General features: G+C 33.5%; 1 protein-coding gene across 2 annotated transcripts; it reads left to right on the forward strand.

Annotated features, from left to right (window-relative positions):
• Positions 1–118: 118 nt before the first annotated feature.
• On the forward strand, positions 119–13,240 carry LOC140447995 (rhythmically expressed gene 2 protein-like). 2 transcript variants are annotated; one of them, XM_072541017.1, is made up of 3 exons: positions 119–868; positions 6,377–6,685; positions 11,211–13,240. In XM_072541017.1, the coding sequence occupies exons 1-3, from the start codon at positions 484–486 to the stop codon at positions 11,264–11,266; spliced, it is 750 nt and encodes a 249-aa protein (XP_072397118.1). In that variant the 5' UTR covers positions 119–483; the 3' UTR covers positions 11,267–13,240. The 2 variants fall into 2 exon arrangements, with proteins under 2 accessions (XP_072397118.1, XP_072397117.1); XM_072541016.1 differs by having other exon boundaries at positions 124–868; positions 6,377–13,240.
• Positions 13,241–20,554: the final 7,314 nt, after the last annotated feature.

Here is a 20,554-nt window from a genome sequence, read left to right on the forward strand (position 1 = left end):
TGTAATATTATACCTGTAAGCCCCCTTTCAGACGAGGATACTGTATCCGAGATACGCGTATCCGAGATGCAGATATTACATAGACTCAAATGGAGCTTTTCACACGAGACGCGCGAGAGATACAGTATGCGAGATACCGAATTCAGTATCTCGGATACAGAAGAAACATTACGTTAAATGAACGCTTTCAGACACGAATTCTGTATCTCGCATACAGTATCTCGGATACAGTATCCTCGTCTGAAAGGGGGCTAAAGTGCGAAAAATATCTGGCATTTAAAATTGAGCTTTTACAAAAGTGAATATATGACAACGTTGTTTAGTCTGCTCTTTAAAAGGACAAAGGACGAGACCTAACCTGAAAATTAAACGTCAAAAGTTTATTATTATATCATCAAAATGTTCTCTCGAATTTGTAGGTAAAATATGCATGAATTTTACTAGTGTAGTAATTTTAAGAAGTTTCAAAAATTTTTGTAAAATATGAAGCCCCTTTCTCAGTTAAGATTGATAACATTTGATGTAACAGATACTTTACTGCAATTTAAATTGAGCCCTGGTCAGCAATATGGAGAAATTGGTGCTCTCTATGGAATTTCCTGCGATAAAAAGGTTTTGAATAATCATTTTAAAACTCAATTTCGAAAAATGAGTCAAGAACATCCAAATTTTGGACGTAATACAGGTCTGGGATGGGAAAGGTGGTGGCAAACAGTTGTTAAAGACTCTTTCAAAGACTGTGATATAAATTGTGATAATGAAAAATTAGATCAGGTAGCAACTCATCTACTTGATCTGTACAGAGGTCCAGAAGTATGGCAAGTAGCACATGGAGCATATGGACTTTTATCTTTTCTTAGAAGTAAAGGTATGTATGCTATAATAATTTTTTTAGAACCTATATTTAGAGCTTTTATGTTTGTTCTTGTTAATTTAATTGCACAATCTATTCATTAACAAATTCTGTTCTTATAAAACTATTAAGCCTGTATAGATTGTCTATGAAAATCATTAATTTGAATATTTGTGATGGATTAACATACTTAAACAATATTTGTTATATTGTGTTTATTAATTTTTTGCAAAATGAGATTATTATAAAAAAGCACTGAGTTAGTTTGAATATTTATATTTTAATTGTATAATTACAATTTCAGCTATAATGTTCTTGGTAGAGAAAATGATAGCCTTGTTCAGTGTTGTACAAGTCTGAGGAAAACCTAGCAATTAATGTTTTTGAAGAGCATGATTCTCCCTGATTAAAGAAACAGTAAATTGTATCTCGAAAGGTTACTTCAATCATGCTTTTCATAACTGGAAAGCTAATTTTTTACCATTGTCATTTTTAACATTTTTTTAGAAGAGATGATATTTTATTACCAGGCAATTCCATTAACTTTTATAGAATTTAACTTCTGTACTTAATGCATTTTAATAACAATATGTGCCAGGCTTGATAGTTCTAATCCTAGACATTCTTGTGACCATTGAGGCTGCCATTGATCATTATTTATGACAATGGTTCAGTTTGAAAAGTAAATCCATTTAAATGAATTTTTTTTGCTACATTTGCTCAATGTTTAATCACATCCTGGTAATCACTCTAGGATTTCTGACTACTGTATCAGTTTTGCTCTCTCTACAACCATTAACACACATATCTACCTCTAATCATTCCAAAATGGGGTCATACACGCTTCTGGGGTAGACAAGTGTTACAACATCCTCTTATAAATTTACTCATATGCTGGATTCTATTTCGTATTTTGTTTTATATACTTGATGTAATGTGCATCTTCATAGCTATTTTTTTTAACAATTAAATAAGGTCTGATAACATTTCTCTTACCCCTTAGGAATCTATTGTAAAATATTAGCAGCATCCCATTATAAAGCTGAAGTTAGAGAAATTATATTTTCCTAGTACTTAGTTAATCCAATGATTGGATATTGCAATAGATCTAAATTGTCCAAAGTCCAAGATCTATGGACCAAGACAACTTTCTCTTACTTAAACAATGTAAATTTGAATTTCATGTGATATCATTTTCTCTTTTTTCCATTGTTCTTCTACTATCAGAGCTGGGTTTATTCATACTTGCCACAGGTTGGTGATAGATTTGCTAATTGGGACCACACTAGTTGTGATAGATATTTATTTTCTTTTCTAGACTTTATATATTTTTCTAAAAGTTACTTTAGAAACTTCTATATGAATATCTTTGTAGAAACTTCCTGTAATTTTGTCAATTTTTGTTTGAGTCTCTTCAACAGCTTCGAATTAGCCTCGAAAAACGTAAAGATCCAGCAGTACAGGCAGAAATAGCGAAAATATTCAATGTTAAACTCAAAGAAAAATTCAGTGAAATACTCGCGGTATCAGAAGAATCAGTAGAAAGTATTTGGCACAACTTCAAAACAATAATCACAACTATACAAACAGAACAACTAAGACAACACAAGAAAAACAAAGAATACATATCCTAGAATTGATGGACATAAGAAGATCTTACAAAAACCGCAATGAAGTAAAATATAAAGAAACCCAGAGAACCATCCAAAACAAAATCAGGAAAGCCAAAGATGAATGGATGAACAGCACATGTGAGGAACTGAGGAAATTACTAAAAAAACATGACTACTTCAATGCATACAAAAAGATTAAGGAAGTCACAAATATGAAGAAAAAATTCACTACAACTCTAGTAGATGATAACAACCAAATAGTATCTAGCCCAGAAAATGTAGGAAATAAATGGGAAAAATACATCGAAGGTCTGTTTGATGACCAGAGAACAGAATCACAAATGAATATAGTACAAGACACAATACTTGATATATTAACATCGGAGGTTACAAAAACAATCAATATGGCAAAGCCACGAAAGGCCTCAGGTCCAGATGAGATATATGTAAAGATGATAAAACTTATCAATGAAGAAAATCTTCAGTCCTTAACACTACTATTTAACAAAATATATACCACCGGAATCTTCCCAGAAGACTGGTTTAGATATACATTTATACCTATACCCAAGAAAAATAAAGCAAATAGATAAATACAGTTCAGATTAATTAGTCTGATGAGCCATTTTCTGAAAATTTTAGTCAAAATTGTACATCAACGTATATACAGAGAATGTGAAAGAAATCTGAGCGACAATCAATTTGAATTTCGTATGGGACTTGGTACAAGGGAGGCATTATTTGGCCTCTAGATATTACAACAAAAATGCCGAGACCAACGAAAAGACGTGTTTCTCTGTTTTATCGACTACGAAAAAGCGTTTGATCGAGTAAAACACACAGAACTCATAGAAACCCTAACACAACATGGTACAGACCATAACACGGTGGCCCTTATTAAAAACCTATATTGGGATCAAATGAAGTCAATTAAAATAGACAATCGCGTGACAGCAGAAATGTAAATAAAAAGAGGAGTTCGCCAGGGCTGTGTACTTTCTCCACTATTGTTTAATATAGGTATATTCCGAAAATATCTTTCAAAATGCCCTCGAAAATATTGAAGAAGGAATAAAAATCAACGGAGAATATTTAAACAACTTAAGATACACAGACGACACCGTCATTATTGCGGGCAGTGCTGAGGGTTTGCAACGACTTTTGAACGTCATATTGAACGTCATAACCAGAGAGGGAGATTGGGGCTGAATATAAACACAAATAAAACAAAAGTAATGGCTGTTATACGTGCACTAAATGCCGACATTAAAATTCGTATCTACAACTAACAGATAGAACCCGTACAAAAATTCCAGTATCCTCGTTGCTGGATAACAAATGATTTTGAATACGAAGTTCAAATACGTGCTCATATAGGGTATACTAGGTCCGCTTTTCAATTAATGAAAAAATTCCTAATAGACTCTACCTTATCATTGGATATCCGATACCAATTTGTAAAAACATTCATTTATTCCATATTGCTATATGGAGTGGAAACATGGACTCTCGGAATCACAAGTATGAGAAGTGTAGAAGCCTTTGAGATGTGGGTTTTTCGAAGGATGCTGAAGATCTCTTGGACAGAGCACGTGACCAAAAACGAGGTGCTGAGAAGAATGGGGACTGAGAGAGAACTCCTAAATATTGTAAAAACCAGAAAAACGAGTTATCTCGGACATATTTACAGATAATGGAAGGGAACAACTTCCTACGACTGATAATGGAAGGGAAAGTGGAAGGAAGAAGAGCTCCAGGAAGAAAATGCTACTGGCTGAAAATGTAAGAGATTGGACAGGCATGGAGACACATTCGATACTAAGAACAGCTCAAGATAGAGAGCAATTTGCTGTAATTGTAGTCAACCTTCAGTAATGGAGAGGACACCTTAAGAAGAAGAAGAACCTTTCCAATCTATTAGCTTATATATTATTATTAGAAGTCTCAGATCTGTTGATCTGTTTTATATACCTTTTCACTGTACAAATTATGGTATGCACTCACCCATTGAGCGAACACTGAAAATAATAAATAGGAACAATTTAGAAATATTTGGTGTCTCCTTGGCTTCATTTAAAAATCGGATAAAAAGAGCTAGACAAGTTATATTTACTTTTTTGTTTATTTTAATTCATCTTGTTTCATTTATAATTAATATTTTGTTTTATTTATAATTAGGATTTTAATTTCACTTAGTTTGTAATGTAAGCAATTACAGAGATTGATTTTTATACTGTATGTTAACATACATTTTTTTTGTAATGGGGGTAATCCCGTATATTAATAAATAAATAAATAAAAGATCATTGCGTCTTACGCCGATAAAAACTTAATTTTTGCAAAGTTGCCATGTCACACAGGCAGAAACGTTTTGAAAAATAGTGACAAAGGCATATATGTCATTGTGTGATAAAGAATCAAGAGAAAGTTTAATATAAGCGAAACTTGAATTAAGAAAATTGATTCCTCAATTTGACAGTAAACGAAATTTTGTGACCAAAACAAATTTTTTTTATAGTAAGTATAATTAATGATTATTTTTCATCAAAATTGTATGGTATATTCATTGTTTTTCTTTCTTTATATTAGTTTATTGTATGGTAATGTAGGATTGTTTGGGAATAAATAATGTAAGTGTAATTAAAGTTGTTTTTTTTTTCGAGAATTCCCAAAACTTGTGCACATTGAATCATGTGCGCTGGCTAAAGATGTAACATAATTTCACTTTTGATAACCAATTATTATGTTTAGACTTACGACAAAGTAATATACTTAACTATTATATGATAATTAAATTATAAAAAAACACTATAAATTATATAAAAAAACAATGGCCGTTTCTATCTAAAAAAAATTCAACTCTCATATAAATGAAGTTTCTTACTCAAATAACGGTTTTAAACGCATTCAAAATAATTTACAATTGGCTTTTTTCTAAGATAACTTATTTTCCTCAATTTTTAGTTCTATCTTCATTTACCTACGTAGTGGTAAATACAATTTAAATTTCAGGTATTTTCCATATACAGGGTGTTTTAAAAAGGTATGTCATACATTACATACACATACATTAAAAAGGTATGTTTAACGTGTCCATTTTTAATAAATGTAAATAAAAGATAATGCAAAAAAAACAATTTTTATTTTGTAACTTCAAAGGGCTGTAACTTTTTTTGTCTACACTTTTGTACTAAGGTAAGTTGGATTCAATCAATTTATTTTTGTCCCCGGAATGCGTGATTTAATTTTTGACACACCTTTTTGAAACACCCAGTATATATTATATAATTTAAAAATTCGAAATGATTCGAACGCCTATAGCGCTGTACACGCTTAGCGGTAGACTGCTCGAAAGGTATCTTCGAAATATTGATTTTTTTGATTAATATATATGTGGACATTTATTGACCCCTTTGGTCCTCGCTGTTTCTAATAGATTGGTCCTGCAAGGGTTAAAGGTTTAAAGATTATAAAGCTTTTTGTAGAATTGTAGTTACTTTAGTAGTTTTTTAGAAAAAAAATCCAAAAAATCACTAATTAAGGCATTTTTCAACAAAAAAGTGCAAATAATAGAGTTTTTCTAAAAATTACAAGAGAGAAAAAGTATTATGTCGATGAGAAACGCCTAAAAAAATTGATTCGGAAGGGATTCGGTGAAATTGTTTTATTTTATAAGTTATTTGTTAATCTCAATTGCTGACCCACTTGAAAAAATTTAAAAAAAATCAATCACACATTTGAATTTAGAAAAATATACAGAATGGAGTAAAAAGGTTTGGAATACTAGAAACGCAAAAAGAACAATTTGTCCGCTTATCTTTGAAAGAGTTGATTTGGCCGTTCTGTATATCTTTGGAGTCTATTTTACTATGTTTGTACATATATTTAATATATATTTAATTTGTTCTAGGTATGACGCTAGGAGTAGTGTCAAATTATGACCCTAGGTTAAGACACGTCTTGATCAACACCAGACTCAGGCACTATTTTCAGTTTGTGCTGATATCCTATAATGTAGGATTTGAAAAACCTGATCCTAAGATTTTTCTTGAAGCAATGTCTTCGGCTAAACTTGAAAATCTAGAAGCAAAGGAATGTTTACATATAGGAGATCAAAAATCTTTAGATTATGATGGTGCAAGAAACTGTGGATGGCATGCCGTTTTAGTTGATGACAAAGAAAAGTATCCAGATATCGATAAAGAACATGTTTTTAAAAGTTTGTTTGATATTCATAAGCATTTTATTAAAACTTCTGGCGAATCATTATTTTTTCATACGGTATAAATGTATATTTTTTTAAATTAATTTATTCTTGTTTTTTGGTGCAGTTTAGGTTCTTAGAACAAAAAAAAAATTTAATACTTTTCCTTAAAAAATAGGGAATTAATACTAATTTTTTATAATGGTACGACGTATTCGGGATTTCTTCTTAGTTCAGGCGAGACCCATTAATCTTTGGCACTCGATCATAAGACCTGTGTACCAAACCCTGCTTTTTTCATTAACTTCTAATAAGTCCAGTGGCGTCAAAGATGCCCAACAGTTTCTTCGTTGGTACTTAGTCTCTTCTGGTTCGATCCTCAATTGACCAATGAATTCCTGCCTCATATCACATTGCATTGGTATAATATGTGTATGGCAGTCTCTTTTTCCATTTCGCATTTTTTGCACCATAGTTCATTCATCTTACCTATATTGTATAGTTGTTTTCTTAAACGACAATGTTCAGTCACCATTTCGGTGACCGTTTTCCAAGACTTTTTTATCAATATTCTTGATTATTTTCTTAGTCTGAAATTGCCATTGAGTGACTCTCCGTTTCTTTTGATGGTTACTCATCAGCCATTTCTGAAACTTTCTTGCAGCATCTTGTAACATTTTATTTTCTTTTGCCAGGTTTTTGAGAGTGTCGAGATTATTTAGGTTGTATTGGGGGTTTGCGGACAGTGGTCTGGAATTGTTTTTCCTGGCGTTTCGTCTTCAACTATAGCAGAAGTCTAAAGGCGATGCAGGAGTGGTCGTAACCTATTTTAGTTCATATTACTCACTGATGATCTTCGAGTATATGCTGGTTACTAAGAATCCTATAGGAAACGAGAAACAGGAAACAGTCTTTGAAAGTAATATTTTTGAATGTGTTAAAAGCTTCACATACTTTGGCTCGGTGATTACTACTAACAAAACAAGCGGAAAAATTAAAAGACGAATAATCCTTACAAATATGGCATGCTATGGACTCCCTCCCAAAACCAATTCCACTCAAGAAACATCCAAAGAAGAACTAAAATTATTATATAAAAAACACTGCCGAGGCCGGTCCTCGCCCGCCCACGAATTAGGTGGTTGGATGGAGTTAAAACCGACTTAGGGGTATTAAAAAGCATAAGAAATCAAGCAGAATGACGACGATTCTTCGAGCAGACCAGGATCCACAGAGAACTGTCGAGCAAAATATGATGATGAATATTATGATCTTCAAGTATCTGAGCTATTTATAATGTGCTTACTACGTTAGTTGAACAAAGCCAATTTATGTGATATGATTAGTAATTCTACGTCGAGCTTTGAAATAAAGAGGAAAGTGATTAGTCTTAGAATTGCTATACATATGACCTAGGTAAGTCAAACGTGAGTGTATCGCCTGAATAATGTGCGTTTGATCACTGTTACAAAAATGAAAAAGTATAACTGAGACCGTCGCTTCGAATGCTTTGAAAAACCACCAAGACATAATTTGTATAGTATAACTCCTCTATAATTAGTCGTTAGGATTCGACGGAAACTAAATTCACGAAAGATATGAATTTACCGCCATTTGTGCAGTAAAGTGTTGGCACCAAAAATGACAGTTTGACAGCTGACAGTATAAGGTTAGTAAAAATGAAGCGTTACACGAGAGAATAGCGCATTTTCATTATTGAACAATATTTTACAAATAATGAAAGTTTGGCGGCTACAGTTCGAACATATCGTCGGAATATTAACTTCGTCAACTGTGAAGGAAGTAATTTAAAAATTGAGTGAAACTGGATCAATTAGTGATGCTAAACACACTGGTCGTTCAAAAATAAGCCGCTCAAATGTCAGTATAGATGCAGTGCTTGAGAGTGTTGTGAAAGTTCAGGAACATCAATTTGGCGTCGTGGACAAGAACTGCAAATTTCAAGAAACTCTCTATAGTGTATACTCACTGAAGATCTTCATTTCTCTGCTTACAAAGTTTAAATGACACAAGAACTGAAGCCTAGTGACCATGCATAGTGAAGAGAGTTCGTTGAATTGATTATCGAACATCAACAAGTGGAGGCTGATTTTTCGAGCAAAATCACCCTAAGCAACGAAGCACATTTTCACTTGATGGCTTTGTTAATCGTCTAAATTGCCGCTGTTGGAGTACTGAGAAACCACATTTGATTGTCGAAAAAAAAAATGCACCCACAACTTGTCACTGGTGCGGATTTTGGGCTAGAGGCATCATTTTACCATACTTTTTTAAAAGTTATGCTGGTCAAGCAGTGACTGTCTGGTGCTCGATATCACAACAGGACAACAGAGTTCTTTCTGCCTAAATTGGATGATATTAATGTGGATGACATTTGGTTTCAACAAGACTGTACCACATACAGCTGAAACAATTCAATTACTCTATGAGACATTTCTTAGTCATGTACTCTCTCGTTTCGGTGATCAGAATTGGCCCCCTAGATCCCTACTTAACCCTATCATATGTTCTTTATGATTCAATAAAAAAATTACGATTTAAAGAAGAAAAAAAACAATGTTCTCTATTAAATTCAAATCTTTAAATTCTCGCGGACTTTATTTAGTAACAAGGCAATTACTGAACACACTCTTCAGTACGATATGTACACAAAAAATGTACACTGAACCACAACTATAGGGAATAGCGTATATTCCCGTAATGGGCAATAGTGGTAGATCTTTGGCGGATGTTAGACTCTCTTGTATTGTCTTCGTTAGTTTGAAGATGTACTTAACGTCGCGTTTTGCCAAGATTTTCCGATCCGTTGTACAAGAAGTTACGTCCGCTCCCGCATCGCCGTTCCAAAATTCCAAATAATAGTGTGTAAATCCCGAAAGCAATTTACCATTACAAAAACATCGGCCGCGAAAACCTGCAATCTTTTTAGATATATATGTGGTGTCGGCAATTCTAGTGGAAGCTTACATAAACAATAACGTTTTTTAAAGTAAACAGTACTCTGAAAAGTGTTTTAGTATTCCGAGTTTAAGGAGAAGAAATTTTTTTATCATCAAATATTTATTGCAATCTTTTCCAGTACAAATAATAAGCAATGTGTATATTTTTTGTAAAATAACAGTGGGAAGTCACCCAGTGGCAAGAATCTAAGTAAGTCATACCATAGTATAACTATATATCTATGACATAAAATTTAGTTTAGAAACATAAGTGACATAATTTAATACAGATAAACAGCACTGGCAACAAATATTAGTATTATAATCCTAAAAAAAATACGAGAAAAGTTTTAAAAAAAACACCGTATTAAAATCTTATTATTTTACCGCATTTTGACGTTTATACTGTGTTTCTCCATATGAAGATGGCAAGGTAGTCTGGTCTTGTATGCAGAGCTTACAGTAGAAAGAGGTTCGCTAACTATTGGTGCCTGTAGGTCTTGGTGTAACCTCTGGTTCGTAATATACCAAGTAGCATTGTAGATCTAGCGCAGTACTTTTTATTAGAATCGTTGAAATTTTTATATGTTAGTATTACCTGCTTTAACCCAGATTTGTGTTGCATGTATAGCCATATTGTTTTAAAATGTATGTATAAATCAGAAGTTTATTCTGTAGGATTGACTTTTGACTCATGTACCAATATATATTCCTCTAGTTTAAGTTAAGTTGAAGGCGTTTTTCTCAATCGTGGGTGCTCCAGTTCACTATCCAAATGAATCTAACCACGTTATAACTGGCACCTATTGTTTATCTATGTTAATTTTTAACTGTTGACTTGGACTTTCCACAGTCTAAGCCAGCTTTCTAGTTTAAGTAGGTGGTTTTGCTATACCTGAGATGCTTCCGTTGCTATGTCATTTGAAGCCGTGATAACTGTAGTATCAGCGATTATTATATTGTTGGTAGTTGTATTAAGTAAAGGTTGAGTCCTAGTTTGCTTGTTTTGTGAAACACCAGAACATATCGGAAACAGGTTAATGATTTTAACAATTCTTTGGACTGGAGAAAATAGATCTACCAAGTAGGAACTTAGAACTAAACTTATAGAATAAGAAAATAGGGATTTAATTTTGGAGATAAGCCTTGCCTGCCAAACTTTGCCGAATATCTGAGAGACATCTAGAAAAGTAACTGTACAGTAATATTTGTTTTCGAGCGAAATTCTGAAGTTACCACCCTGTGAATTTGCTTGATCGTACCATGTTGTTTCCTAAACTCAAACTGTTAATTCGGCAAAACAATTCTGTCATAAAACAGTCTCTAGTCTTCTCAGAAAAAGGCGTTCTAACACATGGAATATAATACACAATACGCTAATGGGCTATATAAAGACACATTTTGGAATAAAAACAATTTGAACAACTTTCGATTGAAGTGGAAAGTAACCTGTTTTTAATATTGAATTAAAAATATACAGAATTAAACTTATACCTTCATTTTGTACATTTTTTTAGTAGCAAACTAGATAATAGGTGAGTTATTGACTTCTAGATTATCAATTACTTCTTTAATTTCAGATTTCTTAGAAGTTTTGGAGCCATTTGATATAATGCATGTAGGACTTCATGAATAGCTTCTTCTTCAACTGAGATTTCCATTTGATGCGGTTGAAATATTGCATAGATGACTTGCAATTATATATTTATGCTTTATCTATTAAGTTTTAGCTCAAATGCCATTTTATAGCTGCCACGTATTTCGCAGTTATCGTTTTTGCAATATAGATTTATTTTTTTGGTCAGGATATGACTCTGGGTTGTGTTTGTAGCAGAAATTTAAAAATAATCACCTTATGTTTATGGATCTGGAGAAAGCGTACGACAGTATGACAATTAACAAGTTATTTGAGGTACTTCAGAACTCTGGTTTAAATAATTTATATGTAAAAGCCCTGGAGAAGATATATAATAAACCGTTTAGCAGTATCAAAACGCGAAACAATTTGTCCCAATTATTTGAAACATACAAAGGTTTAAGACAAGGATGCCTTTCTCCTACTCTGTTTAAAATCTACACCCAAAGAGCTCTGGAGGTATGGGCATGGGAAAATGGGAATTGAAATCGAAGAAGATTACCTTTATTTCACTGTTTGCAGATAACCAGCTGGTAATAGCGAATGATGAAGAAGACATGATGATGCTGATAATAAGCGAATGATTAGACCGTATTTGAAGAAACGAAGAAATTAGTGAACGCTCAAAAGAACAAAGTACCATTCACGACAGAAGAGCATCCCGGCAGTTGATATGAACGATGGTCTAAAAAGATCATAGCGTATATCCGATCTAATAGAAGGAAACGAGGTAGGCCCCGAAAAAAAAAACTTGGAATCATGGAATCCGAGAGATGGAAGAAAACGACTGACAAGGACGATTGTTGTTGAGATTGAAGTGCGAGAAGCAGCACGAGCTGCAACAGGTTTTACAGATTATATATTGCGACCTTCGTCAGAAAGTTATTTTAGTTTTAAAAAAATCAAATTCTAGTCCAGTAGTCAAAGTGTTCAAAACACAGTAGTCAAAAAAAAATCGTCAGACTTTATTGTAGTTCTGGTCAATAAGGCCAAATTGATATTTTAATAAAAATTATGAGAGTTATATGATCACCCAAAAAGTAAAACAATTCAATTATTTCGTTCATAATTAATTTAATAACAATGAATAATAAGACTATCAAATCTATCACTATCAAATACAACCAATATCTAGTATTGTATGGTTCATCATAGTGGATATACCCAAGAAGATTCGCGCAGAATCTACACAATTAATTTACTGTAACAATGTATGTATCCACCAAATAATACGGCTCAACAGTGCCTTTGAGGGACTTTTGAGTTTTTGAGAACGCCTTTGAGGAGACGTTCTACTGTAGGAAGTGCCAATAAATCATATCCAAAGGGAAGAAATCTTATAGTTTTGGATAATTCAACTTATTCCATCACCTATTTTTAACATAAGTGCTGTGTGAATCCAAGAAGCTATACAAATCTTCAAAACTGTTGTAACTCCCTACGAAGCCTTCACTGCTGAAGAAGTCCTTATCAGAGTTTCATAATGGAAAATTTCCTGAACCAGAAGAAGTTTCCAATTTCTGGGATAAGAAGATATTATGTAGTGCTCTTAATTAATCATGTTATTTCTGATCCCCAGTAGGTCTTAGGTCCCCAGAACAACTTAATGCCGAAGGATAAATACACTTAAAATTCAGGCAAGCGTCACCCATTTTTGTAAAAATTTGTCACATCCTTTGTAGCTCAGCGTATCTAAAACAGTGTGTGAGCAATATCATAGATGATCAGGAAAAATATGTTAAAACTCGCTTTTTATTTACTTTATATCTTCATACTTCTAGTAACTCCCAATGTATTTGTCGGTATATCATTTGTTATGTATTGGGTAGAATTAAGATAATATACATGTATTGTATATGACTTGTATTTGACTGTACCCAGTTTTCATAGTTAAAATCTCCAGTTGATGGATAACATATATTAACGAGATCTATATATTAAACCTTGCCATATTTTTGTAAATAAAAAAGTTAATATGTAGATAAATTAGTATTTTTATATCCCACCCAAAACTCATTGAGGTAATAGCAGAATTTAAAATAGATGCCAAGATATTCGCTTAATAAGAAACAAATATTCAGATTAATGGGCGAAAGTTCGCCTACAGAAGTTTTCAAAATGACTGCGTAAAGAGTTGACTTTACTGTTCAACACGTATCCAGGAAAATTATTCAAAGGAAACTGAAAAGATTCAACAGACAATATATTAATTAATGTCAAAATAGTCAACAAAAAAAGATATGCAGACGACACCGTGCTACTAGCTAAGAATGCTTAGAGCTTACTAAAGATAATAAAGTGCCGTAACTACGAGTGGGCGATTTAGCATAAAACTTAACTGTAAGAAGATACACATTTTTACAGCCAGTAAAAACAAGAATATATTATCGTTTTATGCCAACACCATTAGTATAGAACAACAGAGAAGAAAATGTATATTTGGCATTTTTAATGAAAAACGCTACAATATACCACAACAACATGAAGCTACGCTCAACAAATAGTGGAACTTAACAAGAGAATAAAATGTATGTGCACCAGATATAAAAACAACCATATAAATAACATATGTCAAGAACTGGAGCAACATGCAAACTGCCATGCAAGTCATGAATAATTTAAAAAAGTTAAATATTTGGTCCGAGAGTTCAAGCCATGCAAGATCATAATGGAGAAGTAAAAACCGGCATAGAGCATTGCAAAGACACGGAAAAATTACTGCTCAAGACACTTAAAAAGATGAAGCACAAGCAATAATGTTACGAGCAGAAGTAGAGAGGGCTCTTAACCAACTAAGAAACAAAAAATCCGCAGAGATCGATGGAATACCATCGCATCCATCAATCTAAAAGCAATGGGCTAGATTAACGTAGATGTAATACTGGATATATGTTCAGCATGATATGGATCACAGGTGAATGGCCTGATGAGTGGTGCATATCAACCTTTATCCATATCCATAAAAAAGGATCACTAACCGCATGCAGCAATAATTACAAAACTATTGCCTTTATTCCTCATGCAATCAAAATCCTGCTACATATAATTAATGAACGGCTAAAGAACTAACGGCGATATCATAAGGGTAAATGATATGATGGTAACAAACGATAAAAGCAAAGAACAAGGTAGGTGGCCAATTTTATTTTAATAGCGAAGCAACTTTGACCAATTTAAATAAAATAGGTAGATTAGGTAATCAAAATTTAAATAAAGTAATCAATTCAAGGTTAAAAAATAGATTTTAAAATTTTTTTAAAGCGTTGTTTGTGACCTATCCGAACCAGCCAGCAAGGCAATTAAAAATTGTAAAACGGTCTTAAATCAAATAGGCATAAAAACAATGTGGGTTATTTAAAAAGAAATTTTTGTTTTGTAAGTGACATAATAAAGTTTCTCGAGAAATAAGAAATGACGTTCTATGACTCCATTTAAATAGCTAACAATTTTGAAGAGGTCATTGATAGTATTCTTGGAGTAACTGGTCAAATTTTACAAAAAAAAACTACAGTGACAGTGGCGTAGTTAGCATAGGTGACATCCGGGCGGTAATCAATGGTGTCACCCCAAATCCTAAAAATAAAGATTAAAATCAACGAAAATCCGATAAACGTATGTTTTGAATAATGAAAAAATTAAGAACTGTTTAATGAAATTGGAGTAAATAGTATATAACAGGTTATTTATTATGTAAATGAATTAAAATATGTTTTTCTACTTTAATAGCGGCAAATTCTAAAATCACACCTTCTATATTTATGTTTTGTGTTGCTTCATGTTCGATAGTTAATAAACCGAGGTTATTTAGCCTTGTCTGCGTCATTGTTGCTCGCAAGTAATTCTTGATTAATTTTAGTTTACTAAAACTTCTCTCACATGAAACAACCGATACACAAATGGTCATAAACAATTTTAATGCGACCATTAAGTTTGGGAGGGATTCCATGAAATCCCATTCCACTGAATCCCAATGAATTTTAGAAGGTCTACAGCTAACCATTTAGAGGTTGTAACATTGGCCGCTTGTAAATGTCTTCTGAGCCTTGGTATTTCTAGCAGGAGGGCTGTTTCTGATATCTCTTCATGGTAAAAGTCACAAAATGTTAAAACAGCTAAAATTTCATTTGTTCACTGCTCGCGAAAAACAAAGTGTGTGCCTGGACAAGCTTAAACAATGAAGCCACAATATGAATGGACTTTGATCTGGTTTTAAGTTCAACATTGAATCGGCCAAAGCATTCCATTCGAATTCGTCTCTTGGTGTGAATGTCGTAGTAATCACATTTTTTCGTGGCAAAATCTATTGCTTTATCTGTAATATGGCCACGTTTTTTTTTATTGTAAAGACGAAATGTACAGAAGTTCCAAGCACCTCTCTGCACTGGTAATCAACAGTGTAACAATAAAAATACAATAAATGGTGAGTTTTCCGCTCAACACTATCAAAACAACAAAGGAAAAAATCAGAACAATAATACGCATAACTACACAAATACTATCATAATATATCTTGATGTCTTGATCATATCGGTATTCGGTAGAGATCGTGTCTAACCCTAGAAAGGTGGACTATTATTTACTGACAGTTATGGTGGACTATCGTAATTTTTACGACATCTAACAAAAAATTGAAAAAAAAATACAAATATAATTATAAACACTTTTATTACAATAAATTAGAAAAAATGTAAGTATTAGTAAGTGGTACACATATAAATAAAGTCGATGTACACTACTCGTTTGCACACATTGTACATATATTACCTCGGTGTTCGCCACATATAGCGTGATGGCATTGGTTGCAATATGTGGTAGTCATGCGCCTCTTTTTACTCGGACAATGGAAACATGCCTTGCGTTTCTTTTTTTCAGGTAACGGACGTTCAACTTCTTCGGAAATTTTGAGGACATCTTTAATATTTTGCTTAAGATTTCGACGTAAAGTTGGAATACACAATCGTTCTCTCAGCCAGGGTTCGGCGAGATGACGAGCCAATTCAACCATATATTCGTATCTGGATAAAACTGTTCTGTTTGCTTTTAATGTGTTTGTGGTGTAAATAACATACGAGTTAATACTTGCAATATTTATCATATTATAGAAGATACACAAAGGCCATCTCCTCGTTTTACGACCCGCATTCATATTCGAACACATTTGATCAAATGTATCCACTCCGCCTTTTGTTCCATTATAATCAGTTATTATAGTGGGTTTGCCATTTATTTTGGAAACATCAGCACCTTCGTGAAGTGTTGAAAGAAGTAAAACTACCTTATTTTTCTTTGGCATATATGATACCAATGTCTTTCTTTTATCAAAACAAAACATAGATGTATTGGGGACTCTGTTCTTTACATTTAACAATTCCTGTGGAATTTCTCTTTTATTTTTGCGAAGAGTTCCGATAATTGTCAGTTTGTACTGATCTTTTAATAACTCCTCTGCTAAGCTAACTGATGTAAACCAGTTGTCCATGGTAATATTTCTGTTACTACCATGAACTGATTTTGTAAGTTCCTTTACAAAATATGTACCCAACGGCAAACCATTTGTATTGGTTTTCTTGCCTAAATAAGGAATAGCATCGATCATATATTTCGAAGAGCTGTCACACATCATTACGATTTTGAGACCATACGAATTAGGTTTATCAGGTAAATACATTCGAAAAGGGCAACGTCCTCGAAATCCTACTAACTGTTCATCAATAGTCAAATAGGATGAAGGTGTATATGATTCTCTGCAGGTGGTAATAAAAATGTCCCATATTTCGCGTATATGCGCAAAAGGATCATCTTGCTGCCTTTCTTTTCGTGTTTCTTTTTCATCAAACCTAAGACAGTTTATGAGATATTTAAAACGCTGACCACTCATGCAAGCCTGATAAAATTTTCCTGATATATTACTGTCAAACATATATTTCACAGATAGATGACTGTCTTTATTTGCTGCAGACATTATCAAAATTGCCAATAAAGCTTGTAGCTCATTTTTACTCATGTCAGAAATATTAGGACGACTGGCATATTTTTTAGATTGTCTTGTAATTTCAGTATTTGAGTGTAACAGAGTACGACATAATATATCCTCTGAAAAAAAATGTAAGAAATATTCTTCAACTTTTGTGTAGTTTTTGGCATTTCCTTTGGGACCAGCTATAAAATGAATAATATTTCTAGCTGCCGTTCTTTTTGACAATGAAGGTATTTTGTTTGACCACTTATGCCCGTTTTTACCTTTTAGAGCCTTTCCCGGATTTACAATAAACTGAGAAACAGTGGAGTTCTCACCTGATGTTCCAGGTACTTCTTCTGTAGATTTTTCGCTTTCCACCACTATTGCTTTTATATCTGCATCCATTAAATTTACAGATGAACTGGATACACTGGATGGCTGGAAAATTTTGGAATTATCACTATTTTTAGAGTCATCTTCTTCATCTGAATCGTCCGATTCAAACTCCAAAGCATCTTCTTCTAACTCCCAGTCACTTCCACTATCTTCAAAAGGTTCCTGCTCACTATCTTCACCATTCATTATACGCTGTATTTCATCGTTTATTTCACTTGCCGTTAAAGGTTTTCGTGATGACATAGTGCTACAATTAAATAAAATAATATTTACTACAAATATAAAAAAGAATTAGATAATGACTTACCAAAAACGTCACCGGCGTCCAAATAAACTTGAGAGAAAAAAACTAACGTAGAAGGTGGACTTTCGTAAAATTGACGACGTGCCCTCAAAAAATCTAATACATAAATACAGTAGTGGAGAAACGCACTCACCGCCTGTTAAATCAAGACTAAAGAAACAGCTACTGAGAAGTGTATGGGCAGAGGTTACGCGACTGCACCCGAACTGCGGCGAAAACCGAGGAGCGTCGTCAAATTTACGATAGTCCACCTTTCTAGGGCTAATGGTGCAAGAGATAGAACATGCAACGTTGCGTCGCGAAGACGGTAAGGAAGCAAACGGCACTAATTCTCGATTATTTTCCAATTTAAGCGAGTTGATGTCGCTAGTGGATTCATAAATCCACGGCGCCAGTTTTTATCCACACTTTGAAAACTCGGTTTTGTCTGTTCACAAAATAATATCGAATTGTATTTTGATTGTAAAGTGAGTAAAATTACACATTAACGATTTATTCTTTTGTCATCGGGTGTCACCCCCGAACAGGTGACACCCAGGGCGGCCGCAGTCCCGCCCTACCCTAGCTACGCCACTGCTTAAAGATGCAATGTTTAAGGATGAAGGTTTTTAACAATTAAAAAAGATTGCTTTGGTATTGTCAAAAATTACTCATACTTACTTACAAACGTTCCTGGATATGATTTAGGCGAAGCAATGAAGCGCTAAAAAGCACTTAACCCACCAATTTCCGCAGCAAGATAAATCGCTATCCAACTTTTTGCATTCGATGCGGGAAAATGTCAGAAAAGTTTGTGAACAAAATTTAGGGTGGTAAAATGAAAATTGCGTTTTGTGTATAGGGAAAATGCATTTTAAAAGTGCCTAGAAAATGAAAAATTTGCAACCCAGAAAATATCAACAGTACTGATTTGAGTTTTGTTACCTAGGGTATTTTCGAGGTCGCTGAACACAGATATGATTACGATGATAGTCCTCGAGTTACCTGGTGGTCAGGGTAGACCTGGTCTCCTGGAATTTTGTTATTTTCATTCGAAATCAGTGAAAGCCATTACTCGGAAATATTCGAGGTCGCTGAACACGAATATTATGACAGCGATTTTACTCGAACTACATGGTGCCCAAAGTTGACCTCGTCTCCTGAATTTTTATGTCATTCTTATTATAAATCAGTTAAAAGTCATTAATTTTGGGTTTTTGGGGTTGCTGAATACGAATATTATGGCGACGATAGTCTACAGGGTATCTGGTACCCAGAGTGGACGTCGTTCCTTGGAGTTTCATGTTAATTTCTTTCTAAATCAGTCGACAATAATTAATCGGGGTTTTCAAGGTCGCTGAACACGAATATTTCGTTGATAAATGACTTCAGAATACCTTATATAAAACTTTAACTAAAAAATAATCCAAAACATTGTTTTTAAATTTGGCGCTTGTAACCAGTTGGTAGCACTGATGAAGTGCGAGGTGATACATATTATAATCTCCCCTGTAGCAACTCCTGCCTTTTACTTTCACATGTGCTCGTATACTTCTTATTCTCTCACATACCTATACTAGCATACAGATAAGAAGTTACTTAGTAAAAGTTCGTTTTTATCTCTTCGCTCTATTTTAAATTATTATGAAAATACCCATTTTTTATACAAAAATCTGGATGTAAAAATTGTGCTGGGTCCAATTGCACGAATTTGGTTGTTCTCCAGAAGAAAATCAATTATCTGATACAGATGAAGATGAGGAAGAAATAAATTTGAATAGTACGATTATTTGTTAATCATCTTTTTATTTTAACTCTTATTTGATACAACACTGTCATAAAAATCTGATATAACAAATTAACAGGCAACTTAATTAGATGAGGTCCGCTATGAGTAACGGATACCTTGAAGATCATCGCCATCGTATTATTCGTTTCCTGCAACCTCAAAAACCCCCAAGTAAAGATGTTTGAAATATTTAAAATAAAAATAACATCAAACTCTAGAAGACTAAGTCCACCCTGGGCACCAGGTAGCTCGAGGACCATCGCCGTCATAATATTCGTGTTCAGCGACATTGAAAATTCCCGAGTAATGACTTTCGAATGAAAATAACATAAAACTCTAGGAGATGAGGTCCACCCTGGTCATCAGGTGGCTTGAGGCCTATCGTCGTTATCTCATATTCGTGTTCAGCAACCTCGCGAAAACAGCTGAATAACAAAATTGAACCCATTATTGTCGATATTTTCCGACTTGCAAATTTTTCATTTTCTATGCACCTTAAAAATTTATTTTTGTTATGCACAAAATGCAATTTTCATTTTACCACCATAAATTTTGTTCACAAAGTTTCCTGGCACTTCGATCAATTCCGAATCGAACGAAAAAAGTTACATAGCGATTCATCTTGCTGCCGAAAATTGGTAGGCTTAGTACTTCGATGCGTCGCCAAATCGCAAAATTTAAATATACGCCCATTTAAAATATATACGCCTATCACTTAAAATGTATAAATTTGTATATTTTAAGTGATAGAAGACAAAATTTTACAATGGATTACAATTTATTAATCTCACCTTAAATGTAGATAAAACAAAATATATACCATTTACATCGTATGTAAGTAACCTCCCAAATATTTTCTCA

Source organism: Diabrotica undecimpunctata, chromosome 8, assembly GCF_040954645.1.
Source record: "Diabrotica undecimpunctata isolate CICGRU chromosome 8, icDiaUnde3, whole genome shotgun sequence".
Taxonomy (NCBI): Eukaryota; Metazoa; Arthropoda; class Insecta; order Coleoptera; family Chrysomelidae; genus Diabrotica; species Diabrotica undecimpunctata.

What these genes read in the sequence shown, in the direction of transcription:
- LOC140447995 (XM_072541016.1), top strand. Translation starts at nt 484, where the DNA reads ATGAAGCCCCTTTCTCAGTTAAGATTGATAACATTTGATGTAACAGAT. An exon ending in ATCTTTTCTTAGAAGTAAAG is followed by an intron (nt 869 to 6,376) that starts GTATGTATGCTA and finishes AATTTGTTCTAG; the next exon opens with GTATGACGCTAGGAGTAGTG.